The sequence below is a fragment of the Leuciscus leuciscus genome (genome assembly GCF_965113295.1).
Source record: "Leuciscus leuciscus genome assembly, chromosome: 23".
In the NCBI taxonomy this organism is placed as follows: Eukaryota; Metazoa; Chordata; class Actinopteri; order Cypriniformes; family Leuciscidae; genus Leuciscus; species Leuciscus leuciscus.
Window position 1 is genome coordinate 6,998,979 of NC_138747.1, and position 19,033 is coordinate 7,018,011.

General features: G+C 38.6%; 1 protein-coding gene and 1 long non-coding RNA gene across 2 annotated transcripts in view; one reads left to right on the forward strand and one right to left on the reverse strand.

The window, feature by feature from the left end:
• Positions 1-19,033, forward strand: part of dnah1 (dynein, axonemal, heavy chain 1) — a 42,539-nt gene that overhangs the window by 22,913 nt on the left and 593 nt on the right. Inside the window, exons 48-75 of the mRNA XM_082155512.1 lie at positions 558-693; positions 1,991-2,199; positions 2,433-2,604; positions 2,676-2,867; positions 2,967-3,077; positions 3,178-3,363; positions 3,456-3,647; positions 6,078-6,245; positions 6,505-6,696; positions 6,914-7,045; positions 7,326-7,451; positions 9,224-9,343; positions 9,771-9,920; positions 10,089-10,249; positions 10,353-10,578; positions 10,693-10,888; positions 11,376-11,527; positions 11,930-12,126; positions 12,240-12,384; positions 12,671-12,829; positions 13,685-13,816; positions 13,929-14,099; positions 14,627-14,806; positions 15,060-15,236; positions 15,409-15,579; positions 17,663-17,793; positions 18,267-18,411; positions 18,592-18,798. Of these exons, the coding sequence (XP_082011638.1) occupies positions 558-693; positions 1,991-2,199; positions 2,433-2,604; positions 2,676-2,867; positions 2,967-3,077; positions 3,178-3,363; positions 3,456-3,647; positions 6,078-6,245; positions 6,505-6,696; positions 6,914-7,045; positions 7,326-7,451; positions 9,224-9,343; positions 9,771-9,920; positions 10,089-10,249; positions 10,353-10,578; positions 10,693-10,888; positions 11,376-11,527; positions 11,930-12,126; positions 12,240-12,384; positions 12,671-12,829; positions 13,685-13,816; positions 13,929-14,099; positions 14,627-14,806; positions 15,060-15,236; positions 15,409-15,579; positions 17,663-17,793; positions 18,267-18,411; positions 18,592-18,798 (4,636 nt within the window). The remainder of the gene's footprint in view (positions 1-557; positions 694-1,990; positions 2,200-2,432; positions 2,605-2,675; positions 2,868-2,966; positions 3,078-3,177; positions 3,364-3,455; positions 3,648-6,077; positions 6,246-6,504; positions 6,697-6,913; positions 7,046-7,325; positions 7,452-9,223; positions 9,344-9,770; positions 9,921-10,088; positions 10,250-10,352; positions 10,579-10,692; positions 10,889-11,375; positions 11,528-11,929; positions 12,127-12,239; positions 12,385-12,670; positions 12,830-13,684; positions 13,817-13,928; positions 14,100-14,626; positions 14,807-15,059; positions 15,237-15,408; positions 15,580-17,662; positions 17,794-18,266; positions 18,412-18,591; positions 18,799-19,033) is intronic.
• LOC309487720 lies at positions 7,664-9,069 on the reverse strand. The gene is made up of 2 exons (XR_014201909.1): positions 8,296-9,069; positions 7,664-8,224 (listed from the first exon to the last, which is right to left on the reverse strand). It is a non-coding gene; the product is annotated as an uncharacterized lncRNA (long non-coding RNA).

The window sequence follows — 19,033 nt, forward strand, 5'->3', positions numbered from 1 at the left end:
TTTTGCCAAAGTGTCCCTTGCTTTCTAATCTTTTTGCTTTGCCACCCATGTAGAACTGAAAAGAATTATGTCATGTCATGCCTGGAACACATATGCGAGCAACATTCAATATCAATAAACTGTGACATTTTACAATAGACTCAATATTTATACACGAAGAAACCATGTTATTGCTCAAATGTGTTTAAGTGGCAACATATTTAACTAGTCACTATATTTTTCACCGCCAGCCCAGATCTTAAACTTAAGTTAATATTTTTGATCGCTGACTTTGATCATACTTTTGATCATTGACATTGTGGGTGGTATAAAGACATTGAAAATGTCTTTATACCACCCACAAATAAATGATTACAGTGAGACTATTATATCCCACCATCAGTGACTAGAGAAACTCCCACTTCATTAAAGGTCCATAAAAACATATTGAACATTCATTCATTTATATGTCCATTTGGAAACGGGCCATAAGTGATCCACCAAATTAAACAACTCATCTATGGCTTCATTGTTTACCTACACAGATTTTCTCATTGTGACTGTCTTTATATTGTCAGGGCTGAGTATGAGTGCTTCCAGATTGAACTCTCCAAGAACTATGGCCTCCTGGAGTGGAGAGAAGACATCAAGAGCATCATGCTAAAGGCTGGCCTGCAGAATGTGCAAATCACCTTCCTGTTTGTAGATACACAGGTGAGATCATAGATTATAAATATTTTCACATTATGTTCGAGATTATACTATTCAAAAGTTTGGTGTAAGTAAGATTTCATTATTGTTTTTTTAAAGAAGACTCTTGTGCTCACTAAAGCTGTATTACAGCATTTCTGAGGGATCATGCGACACTGAAGACTAGAGTAATGACTAATTAATATTATATATGTTTTACAGGGCTTCCTTAAGATTAGTTGACCAGACAACCTACTAACTGGTCAATTGTGAAAATGTTTGCACATCACTAATAGTAGTACAGTAGTAAAAGCTAACAAGTAAAAGCTAACTACTAACAAGCTACAGTTAGTAACAAGCTACAGTTAGTCCAAAATGCTGCCGCTAGAGTTCTTACTAGATCAAGAAAATATGATCATATAACACCGATTTTATCATCACTGCATTGGTTACCTATAAAGTTCCGTATTAATTACAAGGTATTGCTACTGACTTATAAAGCCCTAAACGGCTTAGCTCCAGTCTATTTAACGGATCTTCTGTCGCCCTATAATCCATCGCGCTCTTTAAGATCACTAAATTCAAGGCTTTTGGTCATACCTAGGATATCCAGAACCACCAAAGGAGGGAGAGCATTTTCACATTTGGCTCCAAAACTCTGGAATAGTCTTCCTGATACTGTTCGTTGCTCAGACTCGCTCTCCCAGTTTAAAACTAGATTAAAGTCGCATCTCTTCAGCCAGGCATTCATATAATCCTACAGTTCAAACTACAATCCGGCCTCTATCCAATGCCAGAGGAGAACTGGCCCCCGACTGAGCCTGGGTTCTCCCAAGGTTTTTTTTTTTCTCCATTAGGTCACCTGATGGAGTTTTAGGACACCATTAGGTCACTTGATGGAGTTTTTCGGTTCCTTGCCACTGTTGCCTTTGGCTTGCTCAGTTGGGGATATTTTGGGGATATTTAATTTAATTTTATCAATCAATAAATTCCTCTTGAAACAAACTTTGTTGTATTATTTTAATTTAATACTGTGAAGCTGCTTTGATGCAATCTGTATTGTGAAAAGCGCTATACAAATAAACTTGACTTGACTTGACTTAAAAGCAAGCATCAAGGAATGTATTGATACTCGGCACTAGATGAAACAGTGTAATGAAGTTCTCTGATTGTAGGCTAATGGACTTTCCAGTCTATCAATAAATGCTTCTAAAATATTTTTCTGCAAGTAAATCACCTTGTCACCATTGGCAAACACACATAACAACATGCTGTCAACTCTTTAACACAAATTTTTTGTGTCTTCCCTTCTGGTTTTCAGATTAAGAGCGAATCTTTCCTGGAGGACGTGAATAACATCCTGAACTCAGGCGACGTGCCAAATCTTTACACTTCGGAGGAGCAGGAGCGCATCCTGATTACCATGAAACCTGTGGTTCTGGACATGGGACAGCAGCCCACCAAATCTAACCTCATGGCTGCCTACATCAACAGAGTCCGCAGCAACATCCACACTGTTCTCTGCATGAGGTTTATCTTCATATCAATTCCTCTACTGATATTTCAGTGCTACAAATACACTGTACAAAACTGTTGCATGCAAAATTCAGTGCAAGATTAGTGTAGATGTAGTGTATCTGGTGTGCATTTTTTGACTGTTGTTAGAAAGATTTCCCATACTATTTCAGCACTGAGATATAGCTTGAAACACATACAGTTGGAAACTGTGGCTCAGGACGTCTGTTCTTTGCCTCCATCTACAGTCCAGTAGGGGAAGTGTTCCGGGCTCGCCTTAGGCAGTTCCCCTCACTGGTCAACTGCTGCACCATTGACTGGTTCTGTGCTTGGCCACAGGAGGCACTACAGTCTGTAGCAACATCTTTCCTAAATGAGCTTCCAGAACTGGAGGCCAGCCCTACGACCCTCCAAAGCCTGGTAAGGAAAAGTGTGTGATATGTGTGTGTAAATGTATACAGGGTGTAACAGAGAGCTGTCTCTCTGTACAGGCACTTATGTGTGTTGAGATCCATCAAATGGTGTCCAGGAAGTGTGAGCAGTACCTGGCTGAACTTTCCCGCTACAACTACGTCACTCCTAAGAGTTACCTGGAGCTCCTCAGCATATTCTCATCTCTGATTGGCCAGAAGAAGCAGGAGCTGCACAGTGCTCGTCAGCGAATGAAAACTGGCCTGGACAAAGTGATTTGGGAACATCAATTATTTTCTGCACTGTACATTCTACTGTATATAATATACAAAAGTGTTTATGATTGTGTGTGTGTGTGTGTGCGTGTGTAGTTGTTGAGGACAGCAGAGGATGTGGCTAAGATGCAGGAAGAGTTGGAGATGATGAGGCCTCAGCTGGAGGAGGCAGCCAAGGACACTGTGGTCACTATGGAGAAAATAAAAGTGAATAAAATGATCGAAAATAAAAAATTTATGAATGCAAACATGGTGGAATAAAACTCAATCTTGAATTTTGTCGCCTGGGGAATGTGTTTGAGTGTAGGAAGACACGGTGGTAGCTGAGGAGACCCGTGTAGCGGTGCAGGCTGAGGAGGCTAAAGCCACTGAAAAGGCTTGTGTGGCTCAGGCTATTGCTGATGATGCTCAGAAAGATCTGAATGAAGCACTTCCTGCCATGGACGCCGCCCTCGCTAGCCTGCAGTCCCTGAAAAAGAATGATGTCGTTGAGGTGCAAATGTCATATTTTCTGTTAACATTTGTACATATACATCCAACGATTAGATGGAATTAGGAGATGAATGTGTGTTTGTTGATATACAGGTGAGGGCTATGCAGAGACCTCCTCAAGGAGTGAAGCTGGTTATAGAAGCTGTCTGCATCCTGAAGGGTATCAAACCTAAGAAAGTTGCTGGAGAGAAGCTCGGAGAGAAGGTTGATGACTACTGGGATGCAGGAAAGGGCCTTCTGCAAGATCCAGGAAAGTTTCTGGAGAGTCTGTTTAAGTATGACAAGGTAGGGTTGAATATTTTGTATGCGAGTTCTATAAGCGTGTCCCTTTTGTTTACTATTTGCAATGTCGCTATTAAGAGATGTTGTTTTTTTCTGTTGTTGATTTTGGTGGTATTTTGAAGTACATACAATACCGTTCAAAAGTTGAGGTCAGAGACATTTTTAAGAAAAAAATGTATAGAGACAGAGCGCAACGCGTCATAATCGGAAGACCACGCCCACCAAGGGGGAAAACAAACCAACTGTCTCCATTGACTTTGCATTGCGAGAGGCTGCCTCCTTGTCATTTCTTGCTTCTAACAAAATACAGAATAATGCCTAAAAGCTGCTATGTGACAAGGTGTACAGCAAACAAGCTAAGAAACCCAGAAATCATTTTTCATAAGCTGTCGACCCCAAAAAACGAGCGTTTGAGGACATAAAAGTGGATACAGGCTGGAACGAATGGGTAAATTGTGGGATCCTGACACTCAGTATGCACTAAAATACACTACGTGTGCAGTAAGTTAAACATTTGGTCACTGGTGAGTCAAATATCCAAATGTCAGTTTTATATATTATATTTCTGTAAGATAAACTATCCTGTGTTGCCGATTACAGTCTCCTCCGGCGGGCGTACGTTAGTTCTCAGAGTAATGAGACACGTGACGCTCTGTCTCAACTGCCTGTATCCACTTTTATGTCCTAAACACTCGTTTTTTGGGGTCGAGAGCTAATAAAAACGTATTTCTGGGTTTTTTAGCTTGTTTGCTGTACACCTTGTCACACAGCAGCTTTTAGGCATTTGTCTGTCTTTTGTTAGAAGCAAGAAATGACAAGGAGGCAGCCTCTCGCAATGCAAAGTCAATGGGGACGGTTGGATTGTTTTCCCCCTGGGTGTGGGCGTGGCCTAAATACACTCTGTCTCTATTCAGCAAGGATGCATCAAATTGATCAAAAATTACAGTAAAGGCATTTATAGTGTTACAAAAGATTTCTATTTCAAATAAATGCTGTTCTTTTGAACTTTCTAAAAGAAATGAATGAATTCCACAGACATATTAACCAGCACATTTTTCTGCATTAATAATAAAAGAGTTCTAGATCAAGAAAATATGATCATATAACACCGATTTTATCATCACTGCATTGGTTACCTATAAAGCTCCGTATTAATTATAAGATATTGCTACTGACTTATAAAGCCCTAAACGGCTTAGCTCCAGTCTATTTAACGGATCTTCTATCGCCTTATAATCCATCGCGCTCTTTAAGATCACTAAATTCAAGGCTTTTGGTCATACCTAGGATATCCAGAACCACCAAAGGAGGGAGAGCATTTTCACATTTGGCTCCAAAACTCTGGAATAGTCTTCCTGATACTGTTCGTTGCTCAGACTCGCTCTCCCAGTTTAAAACTAGATTAAAGTCGCATCTCTTCAGCCAGGCATTCATATAATCCTACAGTTCAAACTACAATCCGGCCTCTAGCTCATAAATGCCAGAGGAGAACTGGCCCCCGACTGAGCCTGGGTTCTCCCAAGGTTTTTTTTTTTTTCTCCATTAGGTCACCTGATGGAGTTTTAGGACACCATTAGGTCACTTGATGGAGTTTTTCGGTTCCTTGCCACTGTTGCCTTTGGCTTGCTCAGTTGGGGATATTTTGGGGATATTTAATTTAATTTGATCAATCAATAAATTCCTCTTGAAACAAACTTTGTTGTATTATTTTTAGTGCTGGGCAAAGATTAATCGCGATTAATCGCATCCGAAATAAAAGTTTGTGTTTGCATAATATATGTGTGTGTACTGTGTATAATTATTTTGTACATATAAATACACACATATGCATGTATTTATTTAAGAAATATTTGCATGTATATACTGTATATATATTTATACATAATTTATATTATATATAAATAATTTATATATAAATAAATAAAAATTCTTAAATATATACATGCATATGTGTGTATTTATATATACAAAATAATTATACACAGTACACACACATATATTATGCAAACACAAACTTTTATTTTGGATGCGATTAATCTTTGCCCAGCACTAATTATTTTAATTTAATACTGTGAAGCTGCTTTGATACAATCTGTATTGTGAAAAGCGCTATACAAATAAACTTGACTTGACTTGACTTGACTTAAAAAGAAAATTTTAATAATATAAAAAATTTAATTGTAATAATATTTTACCATATTATTGTTTAACTGTTTTTTTTAATCAAACAAAACAGCTTTGGTGAGAATAAGAGACTTCTTTCAAAAACATTTAAAAATCTTTCCGGCCCCAAACATTTGAATGGTAGTGTATTTGCATTTTTTTTTTTTTTACCACAAAGTTAAAATATTTATGGCATTAGAATAATTAATTACAACATTTTAGCCCAAAGTGTATAATATCCTTTACCAAGCACTTGTCTTCTTCCCACAGGACAACATCCCAGACGCTGTTATCAAGCAAGTGCAGCCTTACATTGACAACCCAGAGTTCGAGACTGACTCAATCGCCAAGGTGTCTAAAGCCTGCACTTCTATCTGTCAGTGGGTGCGGGCGATGCATTTGTACCATTTTGTGGCCAGAGCTGTAGAGCCCAAACGGGTAGGAGCTTGATTCCTTTCTGCTAAATCCATTATTTAGCTTAGACCTCCTGTGTATTTAATTTTATATGCCTGTGTCTGTTCAGGACAATCTGTCTTTTTTGTATGTAAAAATATTTGTAGGGTCTTTCTGCCTAAAGCTGTTCATTTTCAATCTAATTCTTACAAAACATGTTGTTGTGAACTGACCAAAACTAAGGCTTATTTTAATAATTATATTAATGTTTAAATATTTAATCTTTCTTTGTATGTGTGAACAGCAAGCCTTGCAGGAAGCTCAGGAGGATCTGGCTGTAACACAGGGCATTCTGGATGATGCTAAGGAGAAACTAACAGCTGTAGAGGAGGGCATTGCCACCCTGCAGGCTAAGTATCATGAATGCCTGAGCAAGAGAGATGAGCTAGACGCCAAATGCCAGCTGTGTGAGAACAGATTGATCCGTGCAGATAAGGTGAGTGGAGAAAAACCATCTCGCCTGTCTAATTTTCCATTCAACTTAATGTAATATTGGCCTGTCAAACTTATCTCTTTATCATACCAGTCTGATTTGCAACAGTACATGTCTTCTGTTTTTCTGAATATGATATATGACTATTGATGTTCATTATACATTGAGTTTATACTGAGCACATGGAGGTTCAGACACAGGATGTTGTTGTGTGTGGCAGCTGATTGGTGGTCTGGCTGATGAGAAGGTGCGCTGGAGAGAGACAGTACAGCAACTGGAGTACATGGTGAATAATGTGGCAGGAGATGTGCTGCTTGCTGCAGGATACGTAGCTTACCTCGGACCCTTCACTGTGAGTGTGTGGGAGTATGGGAGGGAAAATGCATGTTGGGTAGAATGATGTTTGAATGTCTTTCGTTAATTATGAGGGTTTTTGATAACAAAACATGTCCGGGTCAAATTTCACCCCCAAAATAAATTTACGAAGTAAATAGGAAATTCTATTTTCTCTTCTATATTCTATATTCTAGAGAGTCTTCTCATTACCATAATGCAGAAAAAAACTCATCTTCGACATCTTATTGTGAGATTCAGCCATAGAGAGTGGATGTAAATATGTATGATTTTTGCAGGGAGAGTATCGTTCAGCCATGGCTGAGGAGTGGCTTAGAGGTTTTAAAGAGCTGACAGTTCCTCACACAGAACAGCCCAACCTGATCAGCACACTAGGAGACAAAGTCAAGATCCGCTCCTGGCAGGTTAGAGACCAACACATATGTACAACAACTTTGTTCTTATTGTACAACATTGTACTTGTACTTAAGTGATGTGCATGGACATAAAAGTCTGTTTATTGTTTATTGTTTATTAAGTTTTATTTATTTATTTATTTATATATACAGGCAGGGCTTGACATTAACTTTTTTGCTCACTAGCCAATGTGGCTAGTGGTTTTCCAAAGTTACTAGCCACACAGCATTTTTACTAGCCACATTTTTGTTTTTGTGAAATAACCTTTTAAAAGTCGACTATGGCGTGCTAAAATTTACTTGAACTAGATTTACAACCCTTTTAAATGTAAAACCACTGTACACACCCAAATCAAGACTAGCTACACAAAACAGGTCATTATCATTAGCTCTGATAAGGTTGTGTGTAAAGCTCCTTTTTTAAAATAAAACCATGTATTATATTACATATCGCCACATAGCTCCACCGGCATACACTGTGTGCATGTAATTCTCATTTGGGCTGTCAAAATTGCTCAAAAATGACGTTCGAATATTCTCTCAAAAAAACCCCACATAGCCTATATTCGAACTATTCGAACATGGTTGCGCATTTTGTCAATGACTCGCATTACGTCAATAACAGGGCAAATTAATACAAAGAGACATAACTACTTGTATAGGTAGTTTATTTAAGTTTAAACACATTTGACAACCTATTACCTACACAAAAACAAGTAAATCAACTAATGGCCAAGACCGCAGACCTCACTCTCGCTCACTCACTCGCAGGCACTCTTTCTCTCTCTCACCCTCACCTTCATGCTGCGTTCACACCAAACGCGAATAGAGCATCTGGCGCGAGTGTAAAGACCTTTTTACAGTCTATGGTAAAGACGCGTTTACGCGCGTCTGGAGGTCTTGCGGCGCGAATGAGGCGTCACGCTCTCTGCGCATAACGGTTTAAATGAACAACAACAATAAGCAAATGTTGAGTGCTGATCAAGAGTTTTGTGCAAGCAATTTAAGGTCGCGACTCTTATATAGCAGGCTTCATTCAGTGATTGAAACAAATATTATTAACAATAATTGAAGTTTTTAGCCTATATAGAACCGACATTGAACGCTCCGAGCGAGCTGTGCTGTGGTAAACATGGAACTTTTCCTTGACATGAAACGGTAAATAATCAAACCAGTGGAAGCCTGTAGTGCATGAAACTGCTGTATCTAACCTACCTTATCCATGCAATATCTATTCAGTCATTACAGTAGCCTACACTTTAGTAATGTTTCTGTTTAACGTTAACGCTTCTTCCTGTTACCTGTCCCTGACCCCCCAGGCAGCGCGCCCACTCGCAAAGCAGACAGCCGCGCCTCTGCTACCGCGGGCGTTTTTCCACATTCGAATATTCATTTTCACCTTCGAAATTCTGTTTTTTAAAACTATTCGAATATATATTCGAATTTAGAATATTCGTTGACAGCCCTATGGGAGTTGTAGTGTCGTAGTGTCACACTTATTTCAGATGCCTTTTGAAAAGACTACAATTATTCAACCCACCACAGTGGCTAGTTGGAGTGACTATGTTACCCGCCACGAGCAAAATCCACCCGCATTTGGCGGGTTGGCGGGTGTTAATGTCAAGCCCTGTATACAGGTATATGGTAACTGGACTGCATTTATATAGCGCTTTCACAGACCTATGGCCACCAAAGCGCTTTACATAGCCTCACATTCACCCATTCAATCACTCATTCATACACCGAAGGCGATATATATGTGTGTGTGTAATTTTGTGTAGATTGCAGGCCTGCCAAAGGATAGTCTCTCTGTGGAGAATGGAGTAATTGCACAGTACTCTCAGCGCTGGCCTCTGTTCATTGATCCGCAGGGACAGGCCAACAAGTGGATTAAGAACATGGTAAGAATTATACAGAATTACACTAGAATATTTTTTACCTTACATAACAAAACTAGCTAGCTGAATTGTGCACTGGCATTCAAGGGTTTTGGGTCAGTAAAAACAATAATATTGTGAAATATAATTACAATTTAAAATAGGTGTTCTCTCTTTTAATGTTTTTTTAAAATGGAACTTATTCCTCTATTGGCAAAGCTGAATTGTCAGCAGCCATTACTCCAGTCTTCAGTGTCAGGAAACTTTTAGTATTCTTTGATGAATAGAAAGTTCAAAAGAATCCCCTTTTTTTATTTTTAGAAATGTCATTATAAATGTCTTTACTCTCACTTTTGATCAGTTTAATGCATTCATGCTGAGTACAACTTTTAAATGGTAGTGTATGTTTTTACACTTTTCTCATGGTCTTTGTTTTGTTCTGTTTCCGCAGGAGCGTGATAACAGATTGGATGTGATGAAGTTGAGTGACCGGGACTTCCTGCGTAGCTTAGAAAATGCTATCCGCTTTGGGAAGCCTTGCTTGCTGGAGAATGTTGGGGAGGATCTAGACCCTGCACTGGACCCTGTGCTCCTACGACAGGTTCACATCACTGTTTTGTGTGAATAAATCATAAAATAAAGCTCAAAACCTGCTATAGCTAGGCTAGCATCTATTTTTAAAGTGTTTAATTGTCAATATTTAAATCAACCTTTTGTTTTAGTATTTCTTAGCTGCCTTCAGTGTAAAACTGATTTGTATGCTCCTCAGACATATACCCATGAAGGCAACATAGTTCTAAAGCTCGGAGATGCTGTCATTCACTATCATGACGACTTCAAGATGTACATTACCACTAAGCTGCCCAACCCACATTACTCACCCGAGATCTCTACTAAAGTCACTCTCATTAACTTCACCCTCTCCCCCAGGTGCTGCTCTTACATTTCTTCAGACATAAACATAATAAAGGCTTCTAGGTTGTGAGGTAGATCCTGAATTTCACATGTGCTGGGTCTCCGTGTGTTAATGCAGTGGGCTAGAGGATCAGCTACTAGGGTGTCTCGTAGCTGAAGAGAGACCTGATCTGGAAGGGGCAAAGAACCAACTCATTGTGAGTAACGCACAAATGAAACAGGAATTAAAGGAGATAGAAGATCAGATCCTGTTCCGACTGAGCTCTTCAGAGGGAAACCCTGTCGATGACGAGGAACTGATAAGAGTGCTTGCGGCCTCCAAAGTCAAAGCCGAAGAAATTCAGGTATGTCTGAAAGAAATGCTTGTGTCTTCCTTGCTTGAGAGGCTAAATGTGCCTTCTGTTTATTTTAGCATCTACTGTAAAAGTATCTAATACCAAACAAGCAATGTTTTGTAGGCTAAAGTGACTGCAGCGGAGGCGACTGAGAGGGACATTGACGCCACACGTCTGGAATATGTTCCAGTCGCTGTCCGAGCCCAGATACTCTTCTTCTGCGTGTCAGATCTGTCAAACGTGGACCCCATGTACCAATACTCTCTGGAGTGGTTCCTGGGTATTTTCTTGGGTGGCATTGCCAACTCAAAGCGAGCAGGTAGAGAACATGCCCTCCTATTTTTAACACTATGCACTGAAGAACCTTCCAAATTTTCTTACAGTTTTTTTAAGCCAGTGTTTCTTGACCTTTTTGACTTCAAGGCCCCTCATTGTCCATAACAATATTCAAAGGCTCCATAACTTTTCCAGTTGTTCGTAATTTACTGGATAAGGATCAAGTATAAGGATTTTTAAAAAATATTTTTTTTATTTAGAATTTCTATCCGATAAAATATTTTAGAGCTAGGCATGACTTCAAAAAAAGTCATGAAAATGAATAAAATCGTATTGCTCCATGTTCGTTTTATTAATTTACATGACATTTCCAGGTCTAGTAATCACACTTTTAAAATTAGTTTATCTGGTACATCCAGGTTTTCCATGACTCTGAGAACCCTGTTTTTTCTTGATTTCACTGAGAAGACATCAAGAAGACATCACTTCTTTTATATATTAACTAACTGTCTTGGTTTCTCTCCCCACAGAGACAGTGAAGGAGCGTATTTTCAACATTAATGAGTTCTTCACCTTCAGCTTGTACAGTAACGTCTGTCGCAGCCTTTTTGAGAAACACAAGCTGATGTTTGCCTTCCTCCTGTGTGCCAGAATCCTGATGAATGACAGCAAGATTGATATGGTTAGCGAGATAAAAAGAAAAAACAGGATTAAAAGTCTCTCTCTTCCTCTATCTTTCGTCTCTATCTCAACCTTTTTACTTTCCATCTGGCAAATATTTACGGAAAATGTTTACCAGAGATTATCAGAGACCACACAAGGACATTTAAAAAAAAAGTTCATTAAGTGGATTCTGTCTCCATTTTCTTTTGATCTTTATCACTCAAGCTGCTGTTAATAATGCTAATGTTTATTCCACTATAAATCCAGGAGCCTTGAACAGACAAATGAACAGTCAACATTGCGTTGTCATATCATTGCCAATGTTTATAATGATGAATAAATAATAACATAGTAAAGAGAGATCTTGGGGACTTATATCTGGATGTGACCCATTTATATGTAAATGTCCTTGTGTGTACAGGCTGAGTGGCGATACATGTTATCTGGGGGCCGGCCCCAGCAGGAGGCTCCTAATCCTGCTCCAAACTGGCTGTCCATGAGAGCCTGGCAGGACATATTGGCACTGAGCGCCCTGCCAACTTTTAGAAACCTGCCAGAGAGTTTCTCCAAACATGAATCAGCCTTCAAGAATATATTTGACAGCAGCCAGCCACACAGGTAGCCACAAACGCACATGCAAGCCCTATTAAATGGGTTATAAATGGTATCATTATTGTGCGTGACAGGTTTAGATTCTCAGTTTATACCCATATGTGTTTGTATGTGAACAGGGAGACTCTTCCAGGTGAGTGGGACAGCGACTTAGACTCGTTTCAGAAGCTGCTGGTTCTTCGCTGTCTGAGAGCTGACCGGCTTACTCACGGCCTGCAGGACTTTGTGGCTTCACAGCTGGGTCAGAGTTTCATTGAACCCCAGGTACCCAAACATATACTCCATTTACCCCACATTCATGTAATCATATAATAACATTAGTAATCTAATTGCATTTTGATATTGATGGAACGAAACAACACACTGCTTATGTAAGAACTTCACATTAGAATGTTAAATAAACAGAGGCTAAAGACACAATTTTAATTCACCCTTTAGCAGGTATTTGCATATTTTTGAGTCATACTAATAATGTGTTTCACTATGACTCATTGTTTTTGGTCATGATTTGTAATTTCTCTCATTTCACCATGTTTCTCTTGCCTCTCAGACATCAGACCTGTCTGCGGTGTTTAAAGAGTCGTCTCCCTCCACCGCTCTCATTTTTGTGCTTTCTCCTGGTACCGACCCCGCTGCTGACCTCTATAAGTTCGCAGAGGTCATGAAGTTTTCGAAGAAGATGAACGCCATCTCCCTTGGGCAAGGCCAGGTCAGAACATAACGTAGAACGTCCAAAATATAGAAATATATGCACAAACTGCTATCATAATTGTAGCTTCTGACTAGTTGTCTCTAATATGTCCTACATGCCATTTCAGTCAGTTCAAAGTGTCCACCTTCATACATTTGAGACCTTGAGCCTTACGAACACTAATAAAAATGACTTCCCACCCCAGTGCTAATTAAGTTCCTATTTAAAGTTTCTAAAAGGCTGCAATGTTCTGTGCCACCTACTAAGAACTGTGACATACCTGACCTACTGGCTCACACCAACTGGCTAACATATATATTCACCATTACACTAATATCTTAACAATGTAAACATTAGGTTCATGTCTTTAGAGCAAAGACAGTACTTGCCTAAATCACATGCATATACCCTTTTAAGGGCTTTTATATTTATTTTCATGTGTATTATATCTTTTATTATATCAGCTAAACATGGACTAAAGGCCCGTTCACACCAAGGACGATAACTATAAAGATAACGATAAAGATATAGTTCTAAAAATCGTTGTCAATATTAAAGAATAGCAGATTTCACAGTAACGATAACGGCACAGAGAAACTATATCGTTGGAATCACTTTCAGAATGATTTTATCCAGCTGATGAACGATAAAAACATTGACAGCCAATCAGAATCCATCCTGCTGTAACAAACGCAAGCCTTTTAAAGTGACAGACAAGCACGTGCTTAGAATAAACAGAACGATATCGTCCACTGGTGTGGACGCTTATATAGTTATCTTTATAGTTATCGTTCCTGGTGTGAATGGGCCTTAAGGCTGTGTATATTTGAGTATAATGACTATATTAGGCTGAAAGTATTTGTTGTATGTCAGGGCCCCAGTGCTGAGACCTTGATGCACCATGCCATGGAGAAAGGAAAATGGGTCTTCTTTCAGAACTGCCACCTTGCTCCCAGCTGGATGCCATCTCTAGAAAGACTCATTGAGAACATCGATTCTGACAAAGTTTGACACACCTGACTAGCTATTTCAGTTTTTATAGACTGTTTATCAGAAAATCTACGAACTTTATTTATTTATCGCATTTTCAAAAGTAAGATTTTTTTTTGTACTATAGGTCCACCGGGACTTCCGCCTTTGGCTCACTAGTCTGCCCAGCAACAAGTTCCCAGTGTCCATTCTGCAGAATGGCTCCAAGATGAGCATAGAACCACCACGAGGCATTAAAGCTAATCTTCTGAAGACCTACGCCAGCCTCACTGATGATTTCATCACTTCATGCACTAAGGTTCATGTTGAAAAGATGTTTTCAGAAATACCCAACTTGAGAAAAATACATATTTAATTGTGAATATAGTAAATATATTATAGCAAATGTAACGTTTAAAAGTTTGGGATCGGGAAGATTTTTAAAATGTCTCTTATGCTCACAAAGACAATTTATTTGATCAAAATAAACAGTAAACGGAGTAATATTGTGAAATATTATTTTTAAAAAATTAAATTAATTTTAAAATAAAAAGAATTCTTTGATGAATAGAACATTAATAAGAACAGCATTAATTTAAAATAGAAATCTTTTGTAACAATATAAAAATCTTTTACAGTCACTTTTGATTAATGCATGCTTTATGAATAAAATAAATAGTTTCTTAAAAAAAAAGAAATCATACTGACCCAAAACTTTTGTACGGTAGTTTACAAAAGTATACATATGTGTAAATATATAATATAATATATTTATTATTATTTATATTTTTATTAAATATATTTCTTGTTTACTCTGTCTCTGTCTGTCTTTCTTTATTTTGACAGACAGCCGAGTTAAAGGCTCTCCTCCTGTCTCTGTGCCTTTTCCACGGAAATGCCATTGAGCGCAGGAAATTCGGCCCACTAGGATTTAACATTCCATACGAGTTTACGGATGGGGACCTGAACATCTGCATTAGCCAGCTGAAAATGTTCCTGGATGAGTATCAGGACATCCCATACAAGGCAAAACAGACGTTCTCTTGCAACCCACCCACACACACACACATATTCATGTCTCTCTGCAGAGTATTTTCCTTCCTTTGTGTGCTTCCATAGCTGATTAGGCATATATTAGGTAACTAAAACAAGCCATTTTAAGAAGTTACAGAACATCTGAACATCTGCATTAGGTTATATTTTTATTATTTATAAAGGAAGACACTCACAAATCTTTCTGATCTGGTTTTAATTTTTCTCTTTCTCCCTCTCTGTTTAGGTTCTAAAGTACACTGCGGGGGAAATAAACTATGGGGGTCGTGTGACGGACAACTGGGATCGCCGTTGCATCCTAAACATCCTGGAGGATTTCTACTGCCCTGCTGTCCTGGGCCCTGAACACCTTTACTCTCCTTCTGGAGAATACAGACAAATCAGCACTGAGAATAATATCAAGGTCCAGAGCTCATGTCTCTAATGTAATCCCAACCTCAAGTATTAGGAAAAAACAATAAAGCTGATCTCAGATCAGTGTAAAAGGAACTTCTTACTCCACAGGCTCACAATTCAGCACAGTCTTGTGTTCTGTTGTGTTTAAAGTTATGCAGTACATCTAATTTTTTGTGCAGGGTTATTTGACATACTTTCGTGGTCTACCAATAAATGACTCACCAGAGATCTTTGGCCTCCATGACAACGCCAACATCAGCTTTGCACAAAATGAGACATTTGCACTGCTGGGAACTTTAGTGAAGCTCCAGCCCAGAGTAGCAGCTAGCGGAGGCAAGTCCAGAGATGAGGTATGTGTCTATATGCATTTATGTAAATTTTATATACCAATTTTCTTTTCCAAAAATATGTACACCACCGTTCAAATGTTTGGGGTCATTAAAATTGTTTTGAAAAAAGTGATGTTCCTCCTAAGCATTTTAAAAAGCAATGCTTTTTCTTTTTGATAGTATCCATGTGTTTTCAAATGCATAGCAGAGTGGCGATTAACATAGCGACTGCACTGTTAACACTGAAATTATTAAGGGTGTAAATCGTAGCCTACATGACGATTCGATACGATACCGATTTCTTAAGCCAACGATTCGATTATTTTCGATACTTCAGAATTCCCCGCGATACGATACGATTCGATTCGATTCGATTCGATACTAGATTTTTACATGATATCTATTAAGTTTCAAATAAATCAACAAAAATAATATATAATTAGCCTTTTATTGAGTATACAGAATACAATTGCATGTCACAAAGAAATTGTTTTTCCACCTCCACGAATGAATGTTGTTCATTATGTCGCCTTGTTGAGGTAAATTGTAGTTTTCCTTGCTTTACCCCGGTCTTAAAATAAAAAATAGTAGAATTAAATTAAATACATTTATGGTGAGATTACTACAATTTATTTAATTAAACTCATTTACGGTGAAATTACTACATTTTAATGTCAATCTGTGTTCATTTTGACCACAAAACATGCGCTGTCACTGTAATTCAGTGCGTGCAGCACAGCAGAAATAGACTCGGTGCGGAAACGATCTCTGCACTGCTGTACCGCAACTGGAACGGATAAACGGACCGCAACCACGTGCAGTGTGAAAGCTCTGACCTGTTAACATGGGTACTGAAAAAAATACGCACTGCAAACGGGGTATGTGTGAAACGGGCGCAATCAGACAAACGGCAACATCTCTTACCACTGCTCCATCTGTTTTCCTGAAGCCAAAATACATCCACACCCATGACTTGACGCCGACTGGAGTGTGTAACATTTCACTGTCATGGCCAGCTCGCTCTGAGGGATCCATCGCTCTTGAAAGTCAGACTCAACAATGTGTGTGAACATAGATAGACTGTGAAATATGATCATATAACACCGATTTTATCATCACTGCATTGGTTACCTATAAAGCTCCGTATTAATTACAAGGTATTGCTACTGACTTATAAAGCCCTAAACGGCTTAGCTCCAGTCTATTTAACGGATCTTCTATCACCCTATAATCCATCGCGATCTTTAAGATCACTAAATTCAAGGCTTTTGGTCATACCTAGGATATCCAGAACCACCAAAGGAGGGAGAGCATTTTCACATTTGGCTCCAAAACTCTGGAATAGTCTTCCTGATACTGTTCGTTGCTCAGACTCGCTCTCCTAGTTTAAAACTAGATTAAAGTCGCATCTCTTCAGCCAGGCATTCATATAATCCTACAGTTCAAACTACAATCCGGCCTCTAGCTCATAAATGCCAGAGGAGAACTGGCCCCCGACTGAGCCTGGGTTCTCCCAAGGTTTATTTTTCTCCATTAGGTCACCTGATGGAGTTTTAGGACACCATTAGGTCACTTGATGGAGTTTTTCGGTTCCTTGCCACTGTTGCCTTTGGCTTGCTCAGTTGGGGATATTTTGGGGATATTTAATTTAATTTTATCAATCAATAAATTCCTCTTGAAACAAACTTTGTTGTATTATTTTAATTTAATACTGTGAAGCTGCTTTGATACAATCTGTATTGTGAAAAGCGCTATACAAATAAACTTGACTTGACTTGAAACGTAAGTAGCGGTGTGAAGCGGTGTGAAGTAGAAGACAATAATGAGGTTAGCGCCACCCGCAGCTTAGTAGGTTGTACGCATTTTTCGGAGCAGATCGCTGAAAATAGACAGGCGGCAAAATAAACACATGAATCGATACTCTTGCGGACGCATCGATGCATCGAATCGTCGGCTGTATAATCGATGCATCGATACGAATCGATTAATATTTACACCCCTATAAATTATGGATTTTTCTTACAACCTGTTATGTAAAATGATCATGTAAAATGCGTATGCTTTTTAGATTTAATGCATGCTCTTTTCTCATCTACACATTAAGATCATAGAGGAAATAGTGGAGGGGATTGTGGAGAAGATTCCTAATCTCATTAACGTGCAGGAGGTCATGAAGAAATACCCAGTGATGTATGAAGAATCTATGAACACTGTCCTAGTTCAGGAGGTTATAAGGTAAGTTTTAAAATGTGCAAAATTAATGTATAAATGATAGACAAAGACCTTTAAATATACACTACCATACAAAAGTTTGGGTTCAGTGTGGTTTATTTTTTAAAGAAGTTAATACTTTTATTCAATCCTGAAAAAATGTATCACAGTGTCCACAGAAATATTAAGCAGCAACTGTTTTCAACATTGATAATAATAAGAAATATTTCTTGACCAGTAAATCAGCATATTTGAATGATTTCTGAAGGATCATGTGACACTGAAGACTGGAGTAATGATTTGCAACACAGGAATAAATTACAATTTAAAATATATTCAAATAGAAAAAAGCTATTTTAAATTGTACTTATATTGCTTTTTTCCTGTATCCTTAATCGATCCATTTTTAATCGTTTGTGTGTATTTCGAAAACAAGTTGATTACAATCCACTGAGTCGCTAAGCACACTAAAAATGCACCTCTTATCACTTTCACAGATATAATAAGTTGTTATCAGTGATTTCCCAGAGTCTCGGTGATCAGGTGAAGGCTTTGAAGGGTTTGGTGGTTATGTCTTCAGAACTGGAGCTGATGTCTAACAGTCTGTTCATCAACGCTGTTCCAGAAATATGGAAGGCCAAGGCAAGAATCTCCCGAATGTTAACCATGCAAGACATAATCAGAATTTGGGGAATGACTATATAAAACTATGCAAATGCTCTTGTGCATGTAACTGAAATCAGAGTTAGCTCTATGATTATTTAGGCTTTTTTTAAATGGGACACAGCTACCATAAAATTCTTCTTTTTATATTTTTTCCAGGCATATCCGTCTCTTAAGCCTTTGGCCTCCTGGGTGTCAGATCTGGTCCAGCGTATCAGCTTTTTGCAGACCTGGATCTCAGATGGCATTCCTGCTGTATTCTGGATCAGTGGGTTCTTCTTCCCCCAGGCCTTCCTCACAGGAACCCTGCAGAACTTTGCCCGTGGCTCTCTGGTCTCCATTGACACCATTGCATTTGACTTTAAGGTGCATAATCTGCTTTCAACAGCAAGGCTTCCTTGCATTAAACTCTGTGTAATTCAATTTGAAGCCTCAACTATGTTTCCATATTAAGCTCTCAAAGCAAGCTTGATATTTGATAGACCATTAAGAGAAGTACAATATACCTGAGAAGGTCAAACATTGGAATAGAACGTTCTCTTGCATATCTAAACAGCATGGTGATTAAATTTTTTACAAGAACCATAAGTCTTAATCATTC